The sequence below is a fragment of the Rosa rugosa genome, chromosome 1, assembly GCF_958449725.1.
Source record: "Rosa rugosa chromosome 1, drRosRugo1.1, whole genome shotgun sequence".
Classification (NCBI taxonomy): domain Eukaryota; kingdom Viridiplantae; phylum Streptophyta; class Magnoliopsida; order Rosales; family Rosaceae; genus Rosa; species Rosa rugosa.
Genome location: NC_084820.1, coordinates 59,804,861 through 59,831,193, shown reverse-complemented (window position 1 = coordinate 59,831,193; position 26,333 = coordinate 59,804,861). Strand labels below are relative to the sequence as shown.

General features: G+C 36.8%; 3 protein-coding genes across 4 annotated transcripts; 2 read left to right on the top strand and 1 right to left on the bottom strand.

The window, feature by feature from the left end:
* Window positions 1-3,881: 3,881 nt before the first annotated feature.
* LOC133725797 (7-deoxyloganetin glucosyltransferase-like) lies at window positions 3,882-8,526 on the bottom strand. Its single transcript, XM_062153180.1, has 3 exons — window positions 7,450-8,526; window positions 5,539-7,333; window positions 3,882-5,111 (listed from the first exon to the last, which is right to left on the bottom strand). The coding sequence occupies exons 2-3, from the start codon at window positions 6,071-6,073 to the stop codon at window positions 4,168-4,170; spliced, it is 1,479 nt and encodes a 492-aa protein (XP_062009164.1). The 5' UTR covers window positions 6,074-7,333; window positions 7,450-8,526; the 3' UTR covers window positions 3,882-4,167.
* A 5,506-nt stretch (window positions 8,527-14,032) lies between these two features.
* LOC133743269 (uncharacterized) lies at window positions 14,033-16,591 on the top strand. The gene is made up of 3 exons (XM_062171139.1): window positions 14,033-14,256; window positions 14,582-14,660; window positions 16,187-16,591. Exons 1-3 carry the CDS (start codon window positions 14,159-14,161, stop codon window positions 16,379-16,381), a joined length of 372 nt encoding a protein of 123 aa, XP_062027123.1. The 5' UTR covers window positions 14,033-14,158; the 3' UTR covers window positions 16,382-16,591.
* Window positions 16,592-17,738: 1,147 nt separating this feature from the next.
* Window positions 17,739-25,758, top strand: LOC133725796 (uncharacterized). 2 transcript variants are annotated; one of them, XM_062153177.1, is made up of 18 exons: window positions 17,739-17,941; window positions 18,839-18,911; window positions 19,543-19,586; window positions 19,973-20,015; window positions 20,213-20,440; window positions 20,559-20,675; window positions 21,712-21,783; window positions 21,983-22,027; window positions 22,123-22,202; window positions 22,370-22,434; window positions 22,514-22,580; window positions 23,501-23,614; window positions 24,103-24,176; window positions 24,407-24,504; window positions 24,606-24,665; window positions 24,756-24,824; window positions 24,912-24,965; window positions 25,313-25,758. In XM_062153177.1, the coding sequence occupies exons 1-18, from the start codon at window positions 17,802-17,804 to the stop codon at window positions 25,379-25,381; spliced, it is 1,512 nt and encodes a 503-aa protein (XP_062009161.1). In that variant the 5' UTR covers window positions 17,739-17,801; the 3' UTR covers window positions 25,382-25,758. The 2 variants fall into 2 exon arrangements, with proteins under 2 accessions (XP_062009161.1, XP_062009163.1); XM_062153179.1 differs by having other exon boundaries at window positions 17,740-17,941; window positions 20,213-20,425.
* The last annotated feature ends 575 nt before the right edge of the window (window positions 25,759-26,333 follow it).

Below are 26,333 nucleotides of genomic sequence, written 5' to 3'. Positions count from 1 at the left end.
TTACGTGGAATATATATATGGATGGCGTGACATTGTGATATGCGTATGATTTGGGAATTATTCGCATTATTAATTGTGCATTTACTCTTTTCGGGAATGCAATATATCATGTGATTGATTGAGGTGATTGTGTTAAAGAGTATCTTGTGTTGAGTGTGATGTGTTGAGTTGTGAGGGACTTTATAAATATTTTCGGATCTACGGATCTGGTGTCACAGTTGTGACTGTTTTCGAATCTACGGATCTGGTGTCACAGTGGTGACTGAGGCACGTATATCGGGAACCACACCTTTGGCCGGGTTAGTGGTTACGATCAGTTAGAGCTCTAGTTTGTCTGCCTTTGTACTGCATGGGAGTGACGCGTTGGGTTTCTTGAGGCCCATGAGTACGTACTGCATGGGAGTGACGCGTTGGGTCACTTGAGGCCCATGAGTACACGTGTTTTTAAAAGAGAGTTCGGGTGGGTTCTTTCTTTTATTGTCCAAGAGGGACTTGATTTTCATATATTATGGGTGAGTTGTGTTAATATGATTTTTATCACTTATGTGATGTATGTTACCTTAAGGGGTAATGATGTCGAGTTTTGGAAACGAGTTATGTTGTGGGATGATTTATTTGGAGTTGATGGGTGATCATCGGCTTTAGTGTTGATGGGTGATCATCGACGTTGTTTGACTTCTTCATTTATTTTCCTTTTCCTTCTAATTGTTGAATTTTATGTAATCTCTTGAACTAAGTTATATGCAGGGATTACTGTCTTTTGAATTGTTTGTTTTAATGTAATCTCCTGAAGTAAGTTATATGCAGGGATTACCGCTTTTTGTATTGTTTGTTTTAATGTAAATTCCTGAACTAAACTCTATGCAGGGATTTATATGATTTCTATTGTTTGTTTTTAATGTGATCTCCTGAACTAAGTTTCTATACAGGGATTACTGATTTTACTTAATTCAATTGTAAGTGCGGTTGCGGTTTGAGACTTGTAGTGAGTTGTGAATGAGTTGTGAGGTTATCGTTTTGACAAATGCTTTATGTTGAGGGGAAGTGAGTGTGATTTGTCGTTGAGATGATATGATATGATATGAACTTGATGTTTGGTTGTGTTTTGTGGAATTAAATATTGTTGCTTTAATTATCTCACGAGTTGAGAAATTATAAGCATGAGTGACGTGAGTCATTTTAATTGAGTTTACTAATACGGGCTGAAAAGCTTACCGGGTTTGTTTTGTTCAATCCTGGTGCACTATTCTATGGTGTAGCGGTTATTCCTGCAGTTGAGGACCACCTGGGCTGAGTATGAGGGTGTGGAGTGCAGCAGTGTTAGGTTCATAACCTATTTTGTTAGCGTACTGCTGTTTTTGGTATGCTCCTTGTGAGCGTGTACATTGTATATTAGATCTCTCGAGTTTTGTATACACTTGTTGATGTGATATTCGACTTAAATGATCGAGTCTTTATTAACGTTTGTTGTTGCTCAGAGTTATTTGAAAAAGTTTCTAAGTGATTTTTGGGCAATTGGTTAAGTTTTTCGCATTTCGGATTCGAATATCTTTATTCAAAATTCGGGGTGTGACATCGGGCTTCTTCTCACATGAAGAACAGAGGTGGGTTTCGTGGAGCTGGAAGAAGGAAGAAGAAAGAGATAAAAACGAAGGAAAAAAAAAACTGAGGGCATAATAGACATTTTGGTGTCAAATTAACGGTGTCATTGACGTCGTGTACTGATAGTGGGTCGAGTTTCAGATTTCGTGTACCGAAATGATTGGTTTGGAACTTTATGTATAAGAATTATTAGTGGCATTTACTTGATGTACTGTTTACGAAATTTTCCCATTAATTAAATATAAAAACTACTTAATTTCTCATTGGATAACATTAATTTTTATCTTCTCCACCCAAATTTGAATTTATTACTATTTTTTTTTGTCTTTTTATTGCCTCCTCATAGTTAATTCGTTATTCAATTGACAAAACCATTGTGTTAACTTCATCAAAATCTTTGCAATACCTTTTGTGAACACCAAAAATAAAAAATTTAAAACTCCGAAAAAATCAATCTCTTCTTTATTGCTCATAGTTGTAAATTTACTAATATTTTTACATGGATTGACATAGAGAACATTGAAATTGAAAGGAAAAAATTAAGAAAAATGGAAGTAAATTAGATTATGATTTTATTAGGAAACTTTAATATATTTTTTATTGGTATAAATTAAATGAGAGATTTTTGTTAAAAATATTTATTTTTTAATTGGATATGTTATATAAGTATATTCTTGGAAAGAGAAATGGGTTAAATAAGTAAATTTCATAATTGAAATTAAATGTAGGGTGTAATGAGCAAAACAAAAATGGTAGGGTGGTAGGGTGACAATAGCCACACCCAAAAACAAAACAAAACAAAAAGAAGAAGCAGACAGAGTAATCCCATCCCTTTCTATTAGGGCTGGGCATTTTAGCCCGAAAGCCTGAAAACCCCGGACCGGATTGATCCGGACCGTCAGGTCCAGGTCGAGCTTTGAGGAAAAAATAGACCAAAAAAAAAAAGCCCGGACCATTTGCGTTTAAACGGGCCGGTCCCGGGCCTTGGTGTCCATAATCCCCAAAGCCCGAAGATAAGCCCGATTAAATATAACCCTAATTTCAGCCTGTCTTTGTGGTGACTTCAGTCAACATTCAGACGCAAACTTTCGCAGCCATCCCCGAGACCTCGACCCTTTCCCAAACACGAGTCTTGTCGGCTTGACCTCAGTTCTTCGAACCCAGTCGAACCCAGTCGAAGACTCGAACCCAGTCGCAATCAGTCGATCCCAGTCGAAGCCTCGAAGTCTCGAACCCAGTCGAAGCCTCGAACCTAGTCGAATCCCTCATCAGTCAATCAATTTCTACTCCTTCTAGCTTTCCAGATTTCGAATTCGATCGAGAAATCTAATTTTCATAAACCCAGCAACAATCCATTCTGCCCTTCTTCGATAACTAACTGAAAAACCAATCCCTTTCAGTTTTCCATTTTGAAACCCCAAGCCTTCTTCGATCACTAACCCGAAGCAGCTGAGGGCTGGAACCCATCTTGCAAAATGCTTTGATCACAGTATTGTACGACATCAAATCCGGGTCAATCGACAATTCTCTAGTACGGTGGTACCTCCCCGAAAGTCTCAGTAAGTCTCTCTCTCTCTCAAACTGGGTAGCTTCTGATCTGGGTCAACCATGTTGATTTGGCCATTTGGGGTTATCTAATTCCAATTTGTTGTTTCTGGGTACAAGGATTTGAAGAAGCTATGAATGGATGTTATTCTCTTCGGTTGGGCCCGAAAACCCGACAGGACCGGCCCGGGCCTATTTGGTCCGGTCCTTCACGGTCCCTATAACTGAAAATCTTTATTTGAGCCTGGCCCGAAATAAATGGGCTTGGTCCCGGGCCTAGCTAATTGACACGCGGTCCCGGCCCGTGCCCAGGCCTACTTTCTATCTTTAATTTCGTGTTCAGCTTGGGCTTCGTCTTAGGGGTTACACGGCTCGACGAACATCCCATCACCGAATTAATTCCAGCCTTCCAGGTATCCAACCTGAAAAATACACTTATGAGAGCTTATTGTCACCCTTGGCTATTGAGCAAGCATGAATCCAAAGAATTCTGAACTAGAGAATTCTCCTCTGAATTTCAAAACCAGACATTGATGTCATTTCTGTTATGGTATGATGACCTAGCCTTCTCTATCTATCACTTTCTTATTTGGTTATTGGTATAAAGTTCTTATCTATAGCTGAAATATTTTGTTACCATCGTAATTTTCTTTGCAACTGACTGTCATGTTTAGAACCAATTTAGAGCAAACAGAACTGCATATATAGTAAAAGGTTCAGTACATCTTTGCTTGTTTACGGCGGCAATGGGCGTTATAGGCAGTGCCCCTAGTTATTACGACTTACCCAACAATAAACCAACAATAAAAATAAATTCACAGCCCCGACAAAAATGTTGGCAACATTCTTACGGAGATACTGTCTATATTTTTCTTAGTAGTCATTTGATTCACTAAATTGTCTTAGATTGTGGATGAAGAAAGATGGGGACTTCTGGCTCCTTGGGCCAGTTTCTTCCTGGTAGACATATATCTTTCTCAATCAGATAAACAAAGTTAAGAAGGTTCTTATGCATTTTATCTAGCTAGTTTTTCTCACTTGCAACCGTTTCACTAAATTGTCCAAGTTTTTGGATGACGAACCATGTGGAGCAGTGGCTTCTTCTGCTAGTTTCTTCCACTCCATGACCTTATTTTTCATTTCTTTACCCTTCTCTCTTTCCATTAACTCTCTAACAAGCTTCTTCACTTCATCTCTCTTGACATCATTGTTAATCTCCAGGCCAATGCCCCATTCCTTGCAAGTATAGTAACAATTTGTTTGCTGCTCCGCAAAGAATGGCAGAGATAGCATAGGTACTCCTGCACACAAACTCTCGATGGTTGAATTCCAACCGCTGTGTGTTAAAAATCCTCCAACTGATGGATGGTTAAGGACTTGTTCTTGAGGGCACCAGCTTGTAATTAGACCTCTTTCTTTAGTTTCAGCTAAAAACTCTGGTGGTAAAACTGCTGATTCACCAACAACCAAATCAGGTCTTATTACCCACAAGAATGGAAGCGTGGTAGTCGCAAGTCCCCAACCAAACTCTACAAGCTGTTGTGGTGTCATGACCACTATGCTTCCAAAATTCACATAAACAACTGAGTTTGGTGCCTTATTGTTTAGCCATTGTAGGCACTCAGTTTCTTCTTTCCATAGGCTGTATCCTATAGGCTTCAAAGGGTCTTCTTGTATTTGATTGAGAAGTAATTGCAGAGGGCCAATGGCATAAACTGGTGGGAGCATAGATGTAGTGCTAGAGAGAGCATCCAAAACATCTGGCTCCAATGCGTCAAATGTGTGAAGAACAACTGCTGAAGCTCTATGAAGGCTACCCATTACATCAAGAATGCCATTGAAAATGAGGTCACTGGGATTCGTAGTTCGAAACTCGGTTGGTAGATCTTTTAAGCGGATACCTTTCATTCCTGGAATCCAATCTATTAGCTTGTCCAGAAACCCATTCGTCAAACAGCTCTCATCTGTTGGAAGTTGGCACAGCAATTTTAGCTAGAGCAAAGTGATCACATTTGTTGCACTAATGAACTTTATAGCTTGTGAATCTTGAGATACTTGAACCAAGCTAGCCTTTAATAGTTATGAGGAATTCCCAAGGGGTCACCCTTATTAGAACTACTCTCAAGACTATTTTTTTTTTCTTTTTTCTTTTTAGAATGACTCTCAAGACTAATTAGCAACTGAATATAATAAGAAATTTAATCTAAATAGATCTGAGACCTTTACTGATCCTATAATCAAAGTACTCGATCATATAAATGACTTGTTAGTTTCATTTAATTTTTTTTCTAAGAGTCTTTCATCTGCGTGCACATTTTAGAAAAGAAGAAATATATAACGAACTTAAAACATTACATGCTTCCATGTATAGTCAACTATATATTTCAATACCTTTGAGTGGTGCAAGACCTTTTTCAACTAGAGCGGGATATTGTTTATAGCCCATGAAGGCGCATGCTGCAAAAGGAAACAATAGTGCAATAGGGATTCCAAGTTCTTCAGCAACTTTGGTTGCGAACAGCATGAGACCATCTGAAGCAATGCAAGTCACTGGAGGACTACTAATATTGGTGGAAGTTGCTGCAGTGACATTGTTATTGAGTTTAATGACGAGGTCACGAAATGGAGCTAGGAAATTTTTCATGATGGATTCACCAAGCAAACTGATGTCTTGGGTGGCATCCTCATTTGAAACAGGAAGACCATCTGGAATGGTCTTGAACTGAAAGTCAGGTAAGCCATCTAAAGAGTTCGGTCCTAGAGATTTGAGAAAGCGTTTGTGGTTGAACTCTGTGTTGACAAAGGTTATGTGAAATCCTTTATGGTGGAGGAGTTTTGCTAATTTAAGCATTGCCTTTATATGGCTTTGAACAGGAATAGGAATACAAATAACATGAGGCTTATTAGCTCCCTCCTTGGAACTCATTTTCTAATTTCTGTATGACTACTGACTTGTGTATGAGTTGTGTTTTCAGTTGCACAACTCCAGTATTTCAGTTTGACATGTTTGTGCTGGTCTATCATAAAGAGGACTAAGGCACATATATGAATTCTGGTAGTATCCCGGGTTTGTTGTTTACAATGTACTACATTCACATAGGTCAAATTGAATCTCCATCAAGAATATCAAGACGGCATCTAGGCGGATAAATCTACAGGGAAACAACCTCTTGTGCATAAAGAGTCAAAGCATGAGACAAAATGGATCAAGAATCTATGCTACTACTGCCGGCACTCATATGGCAATGTGGCATAAAAGACAGCAATAACATCTCCAGTATGTATAAAGCCACCAGGTAAGCTCAAATTATTACGGATCTTTTTTCAAAGATCTCTTTTTTCAAATTATATCTTTGTTTTTCTTTTCTCATGAAACTGCTCTATGAAGAATTTTCTATCTAACTGTTAGTGGTTGCTATCTTCTTTCCCATGCCAATTTAACTAGGCCTTAATTAGAATTTGATTTACTATGTTTATCAAGTAGAATTCCTGTCTAATTATTAGTCTGATTTAGTTATTGCCTTGAAACAATAACAATATGAAAATTTGCGGTTTGGTTATTGCATTGTTCTTTATATAAATAGGTATTCTGTGAAAAAAATAAGGATTAATTTCAGTTTACCCCCCTGAGGTTTGGGGGTGTCGTCATGTCACCCCCTCTACTCTCAATTTTAAATTTTTACCTCCTGAGTTTTTCAATTTTCCTCAACCGTGTCCATTCTGTCTAAATTGGCGGTTAAGTTCGACAATGGGGCCCACTTTAAGGGCTAAAAGGGTCATTTCAAGAAAAAGAAAAAAAAAACAAAAATAAAAAATCATTCTTCTTCTTCTTCTTCCCCTCAGCTTCCTCAACCTCCCATAATCTGATCCCAGGAAACCCATTACCATCATCTCCAACTCATCTTCGCTCCAAAATATCTAATAACATACAAACAACAACCATGCCAAAAATACATCGAACTGTGGGTCAATACCAGAGCTACCACAGTAACCTTAAGATAAGCTCTCACTAAGCTTCAACACTAACTTTTCTGGTTAACAAATCTTGAACGAGTCTCAAACACCAATGCAACTTTCTCAAATCTCAAACAATTTTTTTCACCTTCTCACATATACACACACAAATCATAGACACAAAATGATGACTCACATAGCCATTGAACTGTCGAGCAGCTGCTTCTACTTCCTGAGCACTCGACATGGTCACAAACCCGAATCCCAAAAAAAAACATTGAACCCACAATTTATCTCCATTCAATTCAGAAAAAGATGCAAAATTTCAAATGAAAAACAAAACCATACCTCAACCATCTCAACATTGAGGAGAAGGTTTCCGATGAAGAGCTAGAGGTCAGGCGAGAAATTGGGCTCGCCGGCGTCGTCGTTGAGAACCTCCTCGTCCTGCTCGAAGTCCGAAACGGCGTCGTCGCTGAGAACCTCATCATTCTCCTGGTAACCTCCGCCGCTCTTCTACCTCCACTTTTGAATTCATCGTTATCCGAATCCGAATCGGACTCCAACCCAACAACTCGAAGCCCTTATGGAGCTAGAAAGTCACCGAATTCAGAGCCGGAGCCCTGAGAATTTGACTCCACCCCAAACCCTAGCCCCGAATTGGAATTTGACCCCGATATCATCGCCGTCATCACCTTCGATTTCCAATTCGGTCACGAACAAATCCGAACCGAAGCCATGTAGAGGTTGTGAAGCTTTTGGACCAATTCAATGATGTTTCGATCGGACAATCTGATGCTCGATTTCGCTTGTTGTGTCGACTCAAATCGCTTCTCTAATTCCACCAATTCGTTATCCAATAAATGGGCATCAACTCACCCAATCTAGATGGCGAATCGAGCCCGACCACTTCCGCCTCTCTCTCCCTCAACATTCTCATGCTCTTCTCGACCGAGAACACCAACAAGGTCAGAATCAAGTACGGCGAGTATGTACCCCGGCATCCCATTCCCTCAAGGGCATAAGAGGTGGAGAGTGGTTTGAACGATGAAGATGAGAAGAGGAAGGCCACATTGATGAGGTTCAGATCGTTGGGGAGAGGAGGAAGAAGCAGAATTTTTTTTTCTTTTGGTCGAGGTTTTTTTTGTCTTCAAATGACCCTTTTAGCCCTTAAAGTGGGCCCAATTGTCGAACTTAACGGCCAATTTGGACGAAATGGACACGGTTGAGAAAAATTGAAAAGCTCAGGGGATAAAAATTTAAAATTGAGAGTAGAGGGGGTGACATGACGACACCCCTAAACCTCAGGGGGATAAACTGAAATTAATCCAAAAAATAATAGTAGTGCATGTTCTCTCACAAGGACACGGTGTTTGATTTCTGAAAAAAATTATGAGAGTGTAGAGACACCAAGAGAATAAACTTTTAAACCAAGAGACTAAATGTTTTAACCAATATAAGATAGAACACAACTATATGGGAAGCAACATTAAGTCGAGACTCGAGAAGGAGAAACAGAATAGTTTTTTTTTTTTTTTATCAAACTCAAAAAATAAAAATAAAATTAAAAAAAATTAAAGTACATACACCCAAACTCAGTAGTCAGTACTCAACTAGAACCAACAAGATCGATAACGTTAGCCAGAGCACTTTCCTACTTCATCTCTGACTTGACCCTTTTCATACTAAAACCTAATTTTGCCCTAATTTCTCAGTGATCACTATAAGCTGATAACTAGCTAGCTATGTGGAGTTTAGGATTAGCCAAATTAAACAAGCATCTAATTTCTAGGACGGTTGGTGAGATACAGGGGAATATATAAGCTAACATGGCATGTGCATATATAAACCATCTACGCTAATCTGTGGTTATGGTTTTGCTGAGGGATCGATCGTATCCGATATGAGATCGAATTCTGGTATCTCTGGAACTTTGTTGTACATTCTTTGCTAAATTAGTTCTACGAAAAACGATTTGTACTTTTAGGAGAAGTTACTTCTGACACATGCAGTAGTTTTTGTTCAGATAAGAAAACTCAGATGGAGCAGAACCCTCAACAGCATCTCAGTTAATGATTCCAACTCCCTTTTCCACATGGATATTGATATGATCATGATGCTTGGCTAGCTCGCAAGGTAGGATTTCAAACACGTGCTATTTAAACATGTGTGATATGAAAGGGGCTAGAGAGACATGTTCATGTGCCCATAGCCCCACACTTCAGTGAAAGGAACTTATCCTCCGAGAAATTATGTTCTGTGATTAACGTTGGAAATTTCTAGCCCGCCGAGGACTTCTTGTGTTGAGAAGGACGTTTGATGTAACCGAAAAAATGAGAAGGACGCTTGTGGAGCAAGTTCCATAAGATCAAATATTGTCTCATAAACGACCAAAAATGACATATTCTGTCATATATCATTTGTTACATTTCTAATTTAGAGTTGATGGGCTTTCTGGTCAATGTGATTAATCGGATACCAAAGAATTGAGCGTTTCTAATGTGAACCACTAAATGAGGATTTTATGAATACTTTTTAGTCAAAGGTTGCGAGACTCACTTTTTTATTAAATTACGCTAAATCAACCGTTATATGTTTATGTATGAGTAATTCACTTTTGAAAATTTTCTTCCAAATTGTTAATCGTTAAGGTACTAAACTAGTCAAATCAATGCACAAACCAAATCTGTCAAACCTGAATCGTTCAGGTTCATAGATGATAAATCATGATTATGAATGCCTTAACGATTTTCAATTTAGTTGAAAGTTTTCATAAATGATCTACAAATGAATATCTAGACATCTTTGATTTACGAAAATGTAATCGAAAAGTGGGTATAATAAAAAGTTCTCATAAAATCTTCATTTTAGTGATTCTCATTAGAAACTCTCCCACCAAAAGAAAGTATCAAAATTACGGCATTATATGCCTTAAAAGGGTTACTAACCATTTTATTAGCCGAGTAATAGCTAAAGAGTAATGGGATGAAACGCTAAAGAAACTAAAAATACATCACTAGGCATGATCCAACTCAAAATCAACATTGTATGGCTCAAAACGACCTCAAATTGATGAGTAGGACCCTAGAACAAACACAACCTTAATGTTGATCATCTAACCAGCCACTGGCTCTGGACCGAGCTAGATGGACGCCCCGACCAGAGGCGGACCTATCAATAGGTTTGAAGGGTAAAATTTCTCTCGGAAATTTATAAAATAATGAAAATACCTAGCGCTCTGCTAGGGTTGGGAGAGCGCCGCTCTTGGCCTCTCTGTACCTTTCTCCATCATCGATAGAGTACCCTTCCGGTACCGATCTCGGCGCCGTTGGCTTTGCGCACGGTTCATATCGTGTCCCCTCATCGGGCGTGGCCCGCATTCTTGCAGGCAACGTCTTTGCATTCTCCGATTTTGTCTTTTAGTGATGGCTCTTATCTGGGTGGAGAAGAGGTTGCTCCGATTGCTTGGATCAGAATGTCACCGAGAGTTAGTCTTCTCCGTCCAAGAAGGGCACGGCTGAAACTGGATTTAAACGGTGATAGGTCTGGTGTTGCTGGCGCTTGGTGCGTCCCAGATCTCGGCAGAATGGGTTCGGATTGTTTCCGGCGAATGATGGACGCGCGGTTGGTAGAAGGTGATGGCGGCGCAATATTCAGTCTGTTCTCGGTGACATGGCAGATCGGCGTGGAGGGCAGCGTTTGGTGTCAATCAGATGGAGCCGAGATGGTCAGGCTCCGACGAAGGCAGTGGTCGGGGCCGAGGTCAGGGAGGCGAAGATCTGAGTGGAGCAGCGTTTGGGCTTTGGGCTGGAACTGCGATACATCTGGTCGAGGCGGCTGGAGTCGCGGTGGTGGGACCGGACTGTGTTTTCTCCGGCGATGGGCGGTGGTGCAGCTGTCGGGGCCGAGAGCACGGCTGGTGCCCAGAGAGGGTGTGGGTGCCCAAAGTAAATCCTTGTGGACTTGGGCCTCTGCTCTGTTGGATTGCTCCAGGAGGACCTTGGGCTGGGCCTTCATTCTTAGGCCTGTGCAGCTGGTGAAGGAGCCCAAAGCTGGTTGGGTTCGTATTTGGGATCCGGGAGATTCCTTTTGGGCCCTAAATTTATCTAACTGTTGGCATTGCTTCTTTGGTTACTTAGGTAGAAGATTGCTCTCTATTTAGCGCATTATTTTGCGTGGAGTAGGCAAGGTCGGTCACACTACCGGCGGTTCTTTTGATAGAAGGTTACCCTCTATTCGACGTATATCTTTGCGTGGAAGTATGGTTGACCATACTATTGATCCCGTTTTACATTGCCCGGACTCTGTCTGGTGCTTCATCAAATGCTTAATTGCATCCCTTCGTACCCTTGTTGGGTTTTATTTCCGATGTTTTGTTGCATCTAGTATTTCTTTTGTTATTTTATATTTTGATGTAGTTTCTACATCTATCCATTGTAATTTTTATTCTGTTTATTATTAATAAAATTGAGTTGACAGGTTCTCAAAAAAAAAAAACAGCTTCCCTATAATTTTTGTATTATAGAGAAGCAAAAGTCAAAATTTTAGCCTATTTTTCTTTTCCAACTCCAATAGATTCCCCTATTTTATAGCAATCTCTAAAATTTCCATAATTCTTCCTTAAAATTTTAGAGATTGCTGTAAATATAGGGAATTTAGTTTTCTCTTTCCTCACTTTTCCTAAAATAGGGATAGTTATAGGGACTCTGTTGGAGCAAAATATGGTCATTTTCCCCTAAAATAGAGAAAAATTAAAATATGGGGAAAGCTGTTGAAGTTGCTTAAAGTAATTAATTTGTCTTATAGATGCATGTTTAAACATGGGCTTAATTCAACCATTAGATCCCTCTTCTCTCGTAAGTCGTAACCAATCAATATTATGAATGTAAAAGTCAATCAGTAATAATGTTTGGTCTCTTTAACCAATCCAAAAAGGTAAAGTAATTAATCAATATATCAAAAAAGCTAAAGTAAAAAATAATAATTTACTCCATTTGAAACAATGGTCACAATTTTGAGTGACCTATACAACTATACAAGTTTTTTCTCTCTCTCTATGGAAAAAACCCTAAAGAAGCTGTCGACTTCTGCAACCTCGTTCTCGTCTGATGGCGATCCGACGTCACTTCACTGACGTCGTGATGCTGTCGGATGGGTGATGAAGGGAATATAGTATTTGGTCCTTTGGATTGTTGTACCTGTGGATTTGACAGGTTTAGTTTGGCGTGGTTTTCCTAGATTGCTCTACGGCGGGGCAACCATGAACACCTATTCAAGGCATGAGTGGGCAGTGCAGGGGTGACTGGATCGTGATCCATATCTTCTCCAAGTGGGGTGATGGTGACGTCGAGTTTGGCCGGGACTTAAAATCTGTTTGGGGTCGGGTTTTTCTCGATGTGGCTTCGCGAGTCTTCTTGGTGTCCTTGAGTCATGGTGGCGTTGATCAACCTGCGGTGAGTTGCAGTGGTAGGTTTGCCTGCAGCTAATTGTGGCGGCAGCGATGGCCGGGGCATGGCTGCTTTGCACAAGGAGGAAAAGGGGCTGGGCTGGACCAAGTGTGTTGGGTCTAGGGTTTCAGCCGTTCTTTGGGCTTTGGGCTTATATTTAGTTGGATTTTTCCTTCTTGCTTTAACTCATTTTGTTTTGGGATCCCTAGGTTAATAACTAACTATTTTCAATAATTCTCTTGTTGTTAGAGAGCTATGCACTTTGTTGTGCTTTTAGCGAATCTTCTGCAGTAGTGCCGAAAGAAGATTTATGCTATTTCGATGTATTTAATGTCAAATGAGTGCCCTAGTTTCTATGTACTACTGTGGGTACTAGCACAACTTCTTGCCTATCCCTAATTGGTAGCAGGAGAGTATGTAATGGTCATTTTGGTTTGTGATCAATATATTGGTTTCTGTTTTGATTCAAAAAAAATAAATGATCACAATTTTGAAGAAAACTCATCCGGCTATATATTTTCTTCACTAGTATTTATATGAATTCTAGTATATTTCGGTGTTTAGAGAGTGTATAAAATCTAAATTTTTCTTGATTTAATGATTAAATATTCTTTTATAATTTTTCTTTAAAAGAAGAATACACGAAACTTTAAATTTAATATTGTACCGCTAAATATTGACATTGCGATGTTGTACACTAATGTAATGTCTTGGACCCCCTAAATTCCAAATCCTAGTTCCGCCCCTGGCCTCGACACCACCTAAGCCAACCAAAGTATGACTGAAGCAATGCCCACCTTGCAAACCGCAACGACTCCTCTTGAACAAAATGTATCGAAAAATCGAGTAAAACTTCTTGGACTCATAGATGGCGAGTAGAAGTCGGCTACCAGCATTGACAAAAACTAACGCCAAGGTTGCTGCCCCTGTACTTGAGAAGTTGAGATCATGAAGTCTCCCACCTTAGTACTATTCATGCATTAATTTAATCTTAAATGTTTATCATATATCCATTAAAAATGTTCAAAATCAATCAGTCACATTATTTATGACTCAAATTTAATACTAACTTTCAGTTTCTTTATGTTAAATACTAACTTTAAGTTCCTTTATGTTTTTAATCTCTTGCAATTCAAGTAAACCATGCATAAGGAAGAATCTGTTGGATGCAACAGTAAAGCAGCTCCTCAGAAAGCTTAGAAAACATTCCATTTTGAAAAAGCACGTGTTAAATTTTTTTTGGTTACAAAAAGCACGTGTTAAATTCAACAAGTAATTAATCCCCAGAATAGATATTTATTCATTTATCTAATAAATGCGTGAAAAACTGAAAACTAAGAGGAGTGACCCTACTCTCCTGGTGTGTTCGTAGTTCGAGAGGTGGATCGAGAGCGCATTTTAAACGTGGCCAATAACCCAGCCCGCACGATATTCGAAATATTCACCTTTCATGGTCGTCCTTATAAAACAAACCCCACGAAAGGTCTCGCTAACTTTTGACTATACTTCTCCACTCACTTTATTCTTTGTTTCAGTGGAGCATTGTAGGGTAGAAGTAGAATCTTCCATGAAAGACTGACTCTCTCTCTCTCTCTCTCTCTCTCGCGACTATGGCAATGGAGAAATGCAGCTCGAAGGAGTTGGACCTCGGCCTTCCTCCGATGACGGTCGATTCTTTATCACAGATGATTTACCGGAAAGCTCTGATGTAAGTTCACCAGCCCCGGTCTGTTTACCGTTTTCCAGATCATCTGACTCAGATGCTCTGTCCATCATCATACTCCGTGCGTATGTACGGGTGATGGTTTTCTTCTTCTTCGATCTTCAATTGGTTCGAGTGTTCGTGTGATGTGACCACAATCACCACACGTAAATAACGCATTCATAAAAAGATACGTCAATACAAAGATATGTCAATGCGTTATTGAGAATAATATACATGAGCATTGTTCGAGATTATGTTTCAAAAAAATGATTGACTTCCATTGAACTTGATATTAATTCATATGATCTTTTTATTTTGTTATGTTTAGGGATGAGCCGACCAGCCAGGAACCGATCACCATTTTTTATGATGGGCGGGTTTATGTTTTCGATATCATGGAACTTCAGGTAATGCAAAAAAATATGTTGTTACATTTACTATAAAAGATATTACATTTACTATAAAAGATAATAGGTTCTAAATATGAGGTATTTTAAAATGTTTCTTTGTGCACGTGTTTTATGAATATATGATACTTCTTATTGTTGTATATGAGAAATTTTAAATACACACCCCTAATCACTTAATACACATCCCTATTATTTTATATTTCAAATTAGATTTTGTAGGTAAGTTAAATGACCAAAACAGACATCTATGCATTAGAAGAAGAAAAAAATAGTCATATTTTCCTTATATTATTCTATTTATGTATAAATAGTTAGATAAACACAACAAATTTATATACATGGCCTCCCAATTTAATACAAGAATAAAGTTAGAAACTATCTAATTTAATTTTTCCTTAAATAAATTGTAATTATTAGATGAGGTTAGAGACCATAATATTTAGAATTTCAAAATCAATGGCATTAAATATTTTTAAAACATATCGCTTTACTCCCATTTTTTAGTTAATTTCCTTTTTTGTTCTAAGAGTTATGATTAATCAATTTATTTTCTAATATAAAACATCACAGGTGAAAAAACTTTATAATTGTTAATTTGTTTGGCCCCTCTAATGACAACTATTTATTAGTTCCTCCACTATGGAGAAACTACGGGTATAGTTTTGGTTGAATGTTCAACTCATAATTTTATACTTGATTAACATGGTGTTTGCATGTTTGGTGGATGAGAGCTCAAATAACACAAAGCCTATTTATATGCCTATTTAAAGGGAACAATAATAAATATTTATGGATTTCTCAATAACTAACACAAGTAATCGATTAAAATGGTCATTTACAAAATGTCATTATACTAGAATATACTAATCATATTAAATAGTAACCTTACTATAGTCAAAAAATAGGATATTTCATGATTTTTGAGATTAAGGGTATTTTAGATACTTTGGGTTGTGTATTTAGTAAATTATTAGAATGAGAAATTAAATGGGTGGTGTATTAAGTATGGAGTGTGTATTAAGTAATTAGGGGTGTGTATTTAAAACTTATCGTTGTATATGTTGTGTGGTGGTTATTAAAATTATAAAATAAAAATATTTTGAACGTAAGTATATACTATTAGTTGTTGCTTTGCAAAAAGGCAATGGAAAAACATAATATTTAGAAAAGTAACAGAATTCAGGAAATCACTATTGTTTTTCTCATTTTCATTTTCTCTGTTCTGTTTGGTGTGGTGTGTTTACATTATTTTAAACGTGTTCCTTACCCACCTAATCAAAAGAAGTAAAAAAACGTTTTGCATGAGGAGAGACCAAGGAAATATTCTTGAACGTACCAAAGGAAAAAGAAAAAAACAGAAGACTTCATTTCCAAATTAAGCATTCCTCTTCAACTGTCATATTTTCCTATTAATACAATTACATGTCAATAAATCTCACCTTATCAGACAATCTAACACGTAATCTTACGATATGAATCAAGTCGAGAATATATTATTAAACCATAATTCTGATTTTGTGTAGGTTAGAGCCATAATCTTGTTTGCAACTAGAGAAATGGAAGGAGGGATGACATCAAGGTCCTCCAAAGAAACAGTATCACTTGCATTGCAATCTCAAATACTTGTTCCTCCATGTGGATCCGTGAAGAAATCTCTCCAAAAATTTCTGCAAAACAGAAAGAACGAAGCTTCTGATCCGTACAGCCACAATTCATAATCAACTGGAATCAAATATAGCCTGGCTTTTGGATCTAATAAAGAGGATAGTGAACTATGGTAGCTAGGATCTAATATTTGCTAGAATGTCAGATGATCCCCATAGAATGCTCTTTTTGAGGACAACTATTTTTTTCGGAGGTGTGATATTACATCCTCCGTTGTACTCTTTGGTTCTCATTTAGTAAAACTTTTCGAGCGAATTAATGTACTTCTTAGGCTAAATTGAACTTTTAATGCTTCGTAAATTCAAAAATATAGAATTTCAGCTTTTGAAAGTTGGATTTAGGAGAGAACGTACTTGTGACCTCATCTCCTTCCAAACCCCTCAAATTAGAAGAAGGCATAAAAGCGTAAGCTTCATGACTAAGAGTTCCCTTGTTCTTGTACCCTATGACGAGCGCCCGTCTTCTTCCTGTTGCCGCTAACCTTCTCATTTCCCAGCTCATGCTCTCCAAATTTGAGAAGAAGATGCAGCAGCTGGAATTACTCAACCGGAAAATTTCCAAGCCCATGCATGGTGTGAAGAGAAATTGTCTCACAATTAATACACACAATGGAATGAGGAAACCGTAATTTTCAACTTGCCACCAAATGACCAAAGTATGGATGAAGAACAAAATTATACAGTACGTCGTTTGGTTTGCGGAAAGAAAATTAATTCCTTTGTATTTTCTATAGGAAAGAAAAACCACCCACTAGCTTTCCTTTCCACTGTTTAAAAACGTCGGGTAAGCAACGGGAAAATATATGTTTATTTCCATTTTATAGTGTTTAGTTTGTGCAAGGAAAGAAAACTAAATCATATTAATATTCCATTTATATCCTCATATATTAAAATATATAATTACACAAATCTCATATTTCTTAAATAAAATTGTCAATAATAATATTCAACAAAGATAGAAATGTATTTATATTATGTAATTAATGCAGAGAAAATAGAAGAGAAAATGAATCATTAATTTGGAGGATAGGAGATTCATTTCCCCCCATATTTTTCCTTTTTAAAGGAAAATTGTTTCTTTCTTTGTGGACATGCACCAAACATAGGAAAGAAATAAGTTTCATTTTCCAATCCCTCAATTCCGCAAACCAAACGATAACTAGCAGAAATGACGATATTTATATGTGGAAATACCGCACTGCCCCCTAGATTATATCTTTTAGTAATCACTATGCCAAGGGTAGTTGGGTATATTCCCAATATCATTTTTGTGACAATGTTCAAGAAAAATAACATTTTTGTTGGTTGCTCCCTCCGGATCTGTAAAGCCCAAAGTTACAGATATCCAATAACTGTTGAAAGGAGCCCAATATACCGTTGGGCTTGGGTCCCTATATATCACGTAATTTGACTCACTTGGGTAGTGTTGAGTCCTCCAGCAAAGAAGAGACAGCGGAGGAGAGGGAGTGGCACCATGTCAGTCCCAATGAACGAGACTCTGATTCTCCGAAGAGAAGAAGAAGAAGACGACGACGAGGAACGACGTCGTCAAAGGAAGCTCGAAGAAGCCCTAGAAATCAAATCTCTCAGGCGCATCGTCAGCGCCTACCTCAAGTACTTCTCTCTTTCTCAATTCCGTAACGCTTTTATGTTTAATTTTCGTGATGGTTTCGGATTTATTGGTTTCTTATCTGAATTTTGAAGCGGAATTGGGATTGATTTTGGTAATAAGAACTAGGAGCTTCGAAAGCTTTCGCATTTCGTTGTTCCTTCATTTTAATGTAGAGTCTGTGGTTTCGACATTGCTGTAATTGTAGTGGTTTTTTTAGCTGTGATTTGCTGTAATCGTTGTTCCTTCATTTATTTCAACCGATTTTGATTTGTTTGTGTATGATTTCGTAAGCATTGTCTCTTTCATTTTGTAATGCTGTGATTTGCTGAAGATTTTTGAGCTTTGTCATTGATCATGTATATATAACCTATTTCTTATGAAATACCGCCATCTAGTTTGAATAATGTTTCTCATTCCGAATCCTGATGTACAAAGTTTTTGACTTTCTTTTTAATTTGGTGATTTTTGTGAAGATTTTGATTGATGATGTATAACGAATTTCGTCAGTTGCCGAATACATATCAAATATTGCGCTGTAGTTTTGAATGAATGTGTCTCATCATAAAGTTTTTTCCTTTCTTTTTAATTTGGCGGTTGATTTTTCGTATATAGCTTGAGCTTTTTCATTGATGATGTATAACGAACTTCATCAGTTGCCAAATACATATCAAATATTGTACTATAGTTCTAAATATATGTGTCTCATCATAAAGATTTTTCCTTTCTTTTTAATTTGGCGATTGATTTTCGTATATAGCAGCTTTTTCATTAATGATGTATAACCTATTTCGTCAGTTGCCAAATACATATCAAATATTGCACTGTAGTTTTGAATAAATGTGTCTCATCATAAAGTTGTTTCCATGCTTTTTAATTTGGCGATTGATTTTCGTATATAGCTATCCGGAGGCTGCAGAAGAGGACGTGAGAAGATATGAAAGATCTTTTAAAATGCTTCCACCAGCCCATAAGGTACTACTGCGCTTCTCTCACCAGTTACAGTTCCTGTTTTATATGAGGGTTAACTTTGAATCAGAATGATTACATTCATCTGAAAAAAAAAAAAAAAAAAAAAAAAAACAGAAAAAGGTCTAATCTTTACTAGAAATAATAGTGCTAGAGTGCATTGTATACCCTGGAATTCATGATTGATGATAGTACAATTTGAAGGAAACCGTCTGCACTCTGGAGCATGTGCTGTTGCCATTCTAAATGGTACTACGTGCTTAATTCTATTTGGGATTGGTAGCATAGTGATTATGAATTATTAGGGTATAGGATGTTTGGCCAGAGTTTACTGCGGTATTTACTTTGATTTGATAGATTTGACATGATTGATTCACATATTTATTATAGTCTTCATTATGAATAAAACTTAGTTCGGTATCTTTCACATCTTTTGTCATCTACCTTGGCGCTCAGAATATCTATACATGCCTATCATTAGTATGAAGGCTTTTGTTTTTGCTAAAAAAATAACAAGAAATCAGAGAAGATTGACATTCTTCGAACAGTTTGAAACTATGCATGAATTGATCTTTCTTTCTTCATCTTTTCATTCCCCAATCTTCCAACTCACCTTCCAACTTTCTCTTCATTGCAGGCTCTACTGTCTCACCACCCTTCTAAGTTTGAAAGACTAAGACGGTAAATTTTCCTTAATTCATCATTAGTTTTTGAATTTATAAAATTGAGATGACACACCAAAAACTGGCACATGTATTGTTTAATATTCTGGAGTGCATCTGCAAAGTGGCTATGCTGCAACATTTAACAAAGGAAACTTTAGAAAATCAAGTTTGTGTCTAATCCCAAGGTTCAGTGGAGGAATTTGCTAACAATTTACTTGTATAATCTAGACTAATATAGTCCAATTGTGTTTCCAACCAGCCAGTATCTTCATATAAATAAGCTAAGAATGCTAAAACTATAGCACATAACTTTCAAGTACTCTCTTACAATGGTAATTCTGAAATAATTTGGCAAAAGGAGAATTTGGAAAAGTGCAACTGATGTGGTAGTTAATTCTGCAGGTGTATTTCTGCCAATTCATATTTCATTTTCGATATGCTTCAGGTTAGTTCCAACTTCCCTCGTATCTCTTTTTCTTTTTAACGTATTCATTTTGATGATATTCTCATGTCTTTTTGATATTGCAACATTTCATGACTTGTCAAAGGACTTAAATATGTGCACGATGCCCCCAATCAAGATTAATTGGTATTAAGGTATCTTGACTTATTTTGTTTTGCCAAAACTATATTATGTTACAGGAATTTGAACCCCCACTTGATTTGAGCCAGGATGTAGATGTTTGTGATGGCTTACATCTTGAAAACATCCCATCTGATCATGATGATTCTAGAGTAACAAATTGCTCTTCTCAATCAACCTCCGCAAGTCAAAGTATGCATGTCTCCGAATCTGATCATTCCTGTCTGGGTCTGGTGGAAGGGAGCAACAGAGTCTGCAATTCACCAGTAGGGGTGAGTACCAATAAGGTCTCTGCATCACTTATGCGACTGTTAGTTTTCATAAGATAATTACTGAATGTATGGTCGGTTTCATCTATGTCTCTCTCTCTCTCTCTCTAAATTTGACATACGTCCGTTACTGCAGGAGGAGAAGCATGAAGGTCATGGTGAGTCCATCAACGGGAGTCACACTTTAAGCTTGGAATATACCAAACAGATACATAATTGTCATGCAAATAATGCCATTGATTCCAATGGAAATGTAAGGTTTTTGCTTTATTTAAAGCTATAATATCTTATTTGAACTTGTTGTCAACTCCTCTGTAGCCCCATTTGTTAGCCAGGAAATCAGACTTGGAAAGAGAAATAGTTTCTCATTCCATTGAATTATAGCGTTTGGTCAAGTCACAAGCTAGGAAAGGAAAATGAAATAAATGAGTTGACCGGAGTCAAATTTCATCAAACAGACGGAATAGAAATACCACCTAAATTGTGGTATTTCAATTCCTTCATCCAACGGAAATGAAAAGTTAATTCTTGTTTTCACCAGTGTTTCTTCTTCAAAGACTTTTACCATAGATCCAACCTCCCAACACCATTCCCTCACTTCCCATCAATCTCTCTTTGGAAAGAGAAGAAATGGAATAAAAAGAGTAAATAACACTTTTCATCACTCTTGTAAGCTGGGCGATATGAGTCTTGGTAGAAAAGAAAATTGAAATAATCAGGTCTGGGTTTAGGTGTATACAGATGAGAGAAGTGAGCAAATTTTGAAGGTAAAGTTTCACAGTCAAGAATGTAGAAGGAGAAATGACATTGATTAGAGAAACACAGGTGAAAAAAAGAAATAGAGAAAGATTGAAGGAGAATCCAATGGAGATTATGGAGTTTAGAAGAATAGTCAGTATTGGATTTTTCTTGATGGAATTTGACCTAGAACTCTATCATTTCTTAGTTTATGTGGTTATCAGATTCATATATATGCCCAGACTCCTCATATTCATGATATCAAAAGTGATTAAAGTTTGAATGTTTTTGTTTTTGATTTGTGTTGGAAATTGATTTTGAAGTTCGATTTGGGTATTATCGGAATTTTTTTTTAATTAATTCATCCCGATCATTTCCTAATTTCAATTCCTGAATTGTTCCAAACCCCATGCATAGAAATTCTTAATTAATTCCATTCCATCCCAGAAGGAAAAGGAGTTCGATTCATTTTCCCATTCTAACATTCGGGTTAACCAAACAGGGCCTCAGACTTGGGTGATATTGAATCTTTCTTTGTGTCGCATATTCAGGTGTCCTCATCAACGCGCACGTGGTTGGATCCATCAATTCAATTACATGTTCCATTAGTTGATGTTGATAAGGTATATTGACTCAATTATGGATTGGAGTTCTGACTCTACAATACTCTTTTGAAAAAATTGATATAACAAACAAATTTAACGACAAGATTTTCCTTTCTAGTTTTTAAGACGTTTGAGCAAAGTCAAAGTGAATCCTTTTGCTAGAAAGTTGAAACTTTATGTTAATCTAGTAGAATTTTATTTTCTTTTCCAACTACAGGTTCGATGTATTATACGGAACATAGTTAGAGACTGGGCAGCAGAGGTACATGATGAGTTATCCTTAATTTCTACGTTCTAGGTCATCTCATCTGTGGGTCCAAGATTTACTTGTTAATTATGTCATCGTATCTAATACAGGGTCAGAAAGAACGTGATCAATGCTACAGGCCTATACTTGAAGAACTTGATTCACTATTTCTTGATCGCTGTAAGGAAAGGTACAATTTGTTTTCTATTGTTTCTGTTATTCTTTCATTTTGTCTTACTAGGGTTACTTCTTTTGTAGACCATGGTAACCAACATGGTCATGTTTCATATTGTCTAAGTACTTTTATTTTTTCCATATTACTATAATGTAAAAATAATGATAGATTATGTTGAACAGCCCTCCTGCCTGTTTAGTTCCTGGTGCTGGACTTGGGCGGCTTGCATTGGAGATCTCATGTCGAGGTGTGCATACATTGTGGTTGTTAAAAATTCTGTTCATATATTCATACTCAATGCATAAAGTTTCTCATCCTATATGCAGGTTTCATTAGCCAGGGAAATGAATTTTCATACTACATGATGATATGCTCAAGTTTTATTCTCAATGCGTAAGAATGTCACTACACTTGGTCAAAAATCATTTTCCTATATATATATATATATATATATATATGATCAAGGGACACATTGTTTGACACATTTTTTTACATTCTTTTTTGGCCTTTAGATTTCAATATATCCAATGGTTCTTATAGCTCCACTAAATGATGTGGCAATAATTTCAGAAATACAAATATATAATCTTCCCTAAAATACAAAAATCAAGAATCATAAAAATAAATAAACATAAAACCACACAACCCGATACCTACAAGTAACAAGCTACCATCCTAAATTAACAGAACAAGTGGATAAGTATAGTAGCTTTCTTCTTCTTATTACCCATGAAAATACCAACGAGAAGAGAGAATTGTAATTAAGCTTAAGATTAGATTGGTGTTCTGAAAAAGGGGGATAAAATAATAGAGTTGAAGAGGTGAATAAATATGGTCATCGCATGAAGAGAAACAATAGGCTTCTTCTTCATCATCTTATACTTCCTTTCTCTTTTTCCTCCGCTCCCATAATAACCACATTGCTTCTGATGTTCAAAACCAATGCTCAATATCTGGGCCAAAGAGTTTGACTCCTCCATCTATATCATTGACCAATGATTCTTCTTAACATTCCTCTCTGCTTCCTCCGAATTTGATCTCATCTAACTCAGAATGTTATAAATATAGATGGAGAGAGAGCGTTATTTTATTTTTTAGTCTTGTATTTTTAATAAAAAAAAAATATTTATATTTCAATTATCACATCATTAGTGGAGCTATGAGAACCGTTTGATGTAATTATATCTCAAGGCTAAGAAAAGATGTAAAAAATTGTGTCAAAAAACGTGTCCCTTGATCCTGACCCATATATATGATATCAGGAGTTTTCAGATTGTTCTTTCCGATGTAATTGGTCTTGATTTGTTTATCAGTTGTCAAACTGCTGGGGAGTGGACAATATATCCGTGGATCCACAGCAATTGTAATTCACTTTCAGATGAGGACCAACTTCGTCCCGTTTCAATACCAGATATTCATCCCGCTAGGTACTCATGCTGCTACTCGTGTTCTTTTGTCTTTAGTAATGCTACAGAAGCACACTTTTCTGGTTGAATTTCCATTAGTCATGTTGGAACTTCTGCTCTTGTCCTTTACAAAGATATCATTTCTTGAAAAGCTTTAAAGGATGCTTTAAACTAGTCGTGTCCATGAATCATGAATTTACACTGAAATTCTGGGTGCTATTGATGGATACTTGGATAGTCTTCATTTTCTTATCACTATGACCTAGAAACAGATGAGAATAGTTGCCATCAATTGGTATCCTGGGTAGAAACATACCCTCACGATTTTTTGTTACCGTGCTAATACATATTCCGTACACTTTATTTTGATGAAACAACATGCCATGATGGTTTATGTTGAATCTCATGCCTTTTTTTTTTTTCTTGTTTTAATAATTTGAATACCATTTTTCCCTCAAGTTTCACTTATATGCTCTGTTTACTATCAATTTGGATTTTCATGCAAGCAGTGCAGGGATTACTGAAGGCTTTTCTATGTGTGGCGGTGACTTTGTTGAGGTTTATAACGATCCAAGCCAAGTAGGTAAGCAAATATGTATGTCATAATGGTACTATTTTTATACTTATATACGGAATTTGATGCTCATGAAATTTAATCTTATTGGCATGGATATTTAATCTGCTCTATTTTAATACTCACAAGGAATGACGTGGATTCCTTGTAAAAATTGATACATGCATGCAACTGCTGCAGGAACATATATGAACTAACCTCTATGTATATCTCACGGAGATTATTTATGGCACATACAGGTGCTTGGGATGCAGTTGTGACCTGTTTCTTTATTGATACGGCACACAACATTGTTGAATACATTGAAATCATATCAAGAATCTTGAAAGAAGGCGGCGTAAGTTATTCACTCTTTATTGATACGGCACACGACATTGTTGAATACTTAAATTCGTTACCCTATGTTGTTGCACTATTAATGGCTTGAGTTAATAACAGGTTTGGATAAATATGGGTCCCCTACTATATCACTTTGCAGATGTATATGGACAAGGAGATGTAAGTTTCTGTTCGGTAAAGCACATTTCATGTCTTGATGTGCTCCAATAAAGAACTAGATCTTTAAACTTGTTTTCTTTGGTTTTTTAGGATATGTCTATTGAACTGAGTTTGGAGGATGTGAAGAGGGTTGCTTTGCATTATGGATTTCATATAGAGGTAATCTCTTTTTCATTCTTTTTTGTTTATTAGACATATGGGAACAACTATATATGTATAAATTGACTACTTGTTCATCGACTGCAGAAGGAAAAAACCATTGAGACAACCTACACTACAAATCCCAGATCAATGATGCAAGTAAGTATCCCCAAGAGCCAAAGGACTGAAGCTTTTCCTATTTTCTTTTTTGCCCCTCTTTTATTGTATGAGATCTTTGTATTTTTTTATCCTTGAGCGCTAGCAAGATTCATCTATATGGGCATTTTAGTGCTGTATGCAGCAGATCTTAATGTCATTAGGGTCCAAAACTGCTTCTTCGGATAAACGTATGGTTTTGAAACTAAAAAGTTTACGAGTTATCTAGGGGACTTTGAATCCTAAATTCAAGGGTTGTTTCTTTTCAAAGCTTTGATGCTTTATTCATTTTAAGGTCAATTCAACGACTTTGATGGGTTATTCATTCTAAGGTTATTTCTTCCTTGCAGAACCGATACTATGCTGCTTTTTGGACAATGAGAAAGAGATCAGCAAGAATAGAGCACATCACTCCTTAACTGATCGGCTTCTTCTTCTTCTTTTTTTCACATACTTCAAACTAGTTATTTGTGGATGGATTATTTTGACAATGTGAAGCATTGAAATATAGTTCAAGGTGATTTATCTAGGGATGGCAAAAATCTTCATCGGGGCGGGTTTCCATTGGATCCCTGACCCTAATGGGGGAGGAATTTGGGACAACTGGGGAATGGGGATGGGGATCCCTAATCTTCATTCTTTAAATCAGGGATTGGCTGGGCCCAATAATAGTTTCTCGACTTTCTTTTTAATTTAAAAGTTTTAAAAGTATATATTTTTGTGCCTACATTCTTTTTCTTTTTGTGGTTTAACTTTATATTAAAATATATATTTTGTAAGGTTGAGATTCGTTTCAGTATATACTTAAATATTAGGAATTTATGTTACATTGATTCTTGACCAAAAAAAATGTTATATTGCTTTTAACTTTTCATAAGAAAGTAAGGAAAAAAAGAGTTTGATTAATTAAATTCTTATTGAAAATCGGGGCGGGTAGGGAGACCTTATACCCAATGGGAATGGGATGGGGAATCTCCGATAATGTTCCTTGGGGATTGAGGAGGGGATGGGGATGTTATTGTGATCGTGATCCCCAACTCACCCTATTGCCATCCTTTTTTTTTTTTTTATCCCAGCAACATGATGTTAACAAAGTACAATGGTTTCCATCAGGGTGCTTCAAAGGCATTTATGTATCTTCGTGCAACGTAAAATAAAATGAAGAATGGCTATGAAAATTTGTGAACTTAAGGCAAAATAAATTCACAGCCCATGAAACCTAATAATTACTAAAGAGTTGCTTTATAAATTTTCTGATAATACTTGGTCGGCAAAGCAAAATCAATTTAGTTTATTTAAAATGTTTTTTGTTTTTTTTGGACAAATGGGATCCAATCTTGGACATAAATGGGTCAGCCCTGAATTGAACAT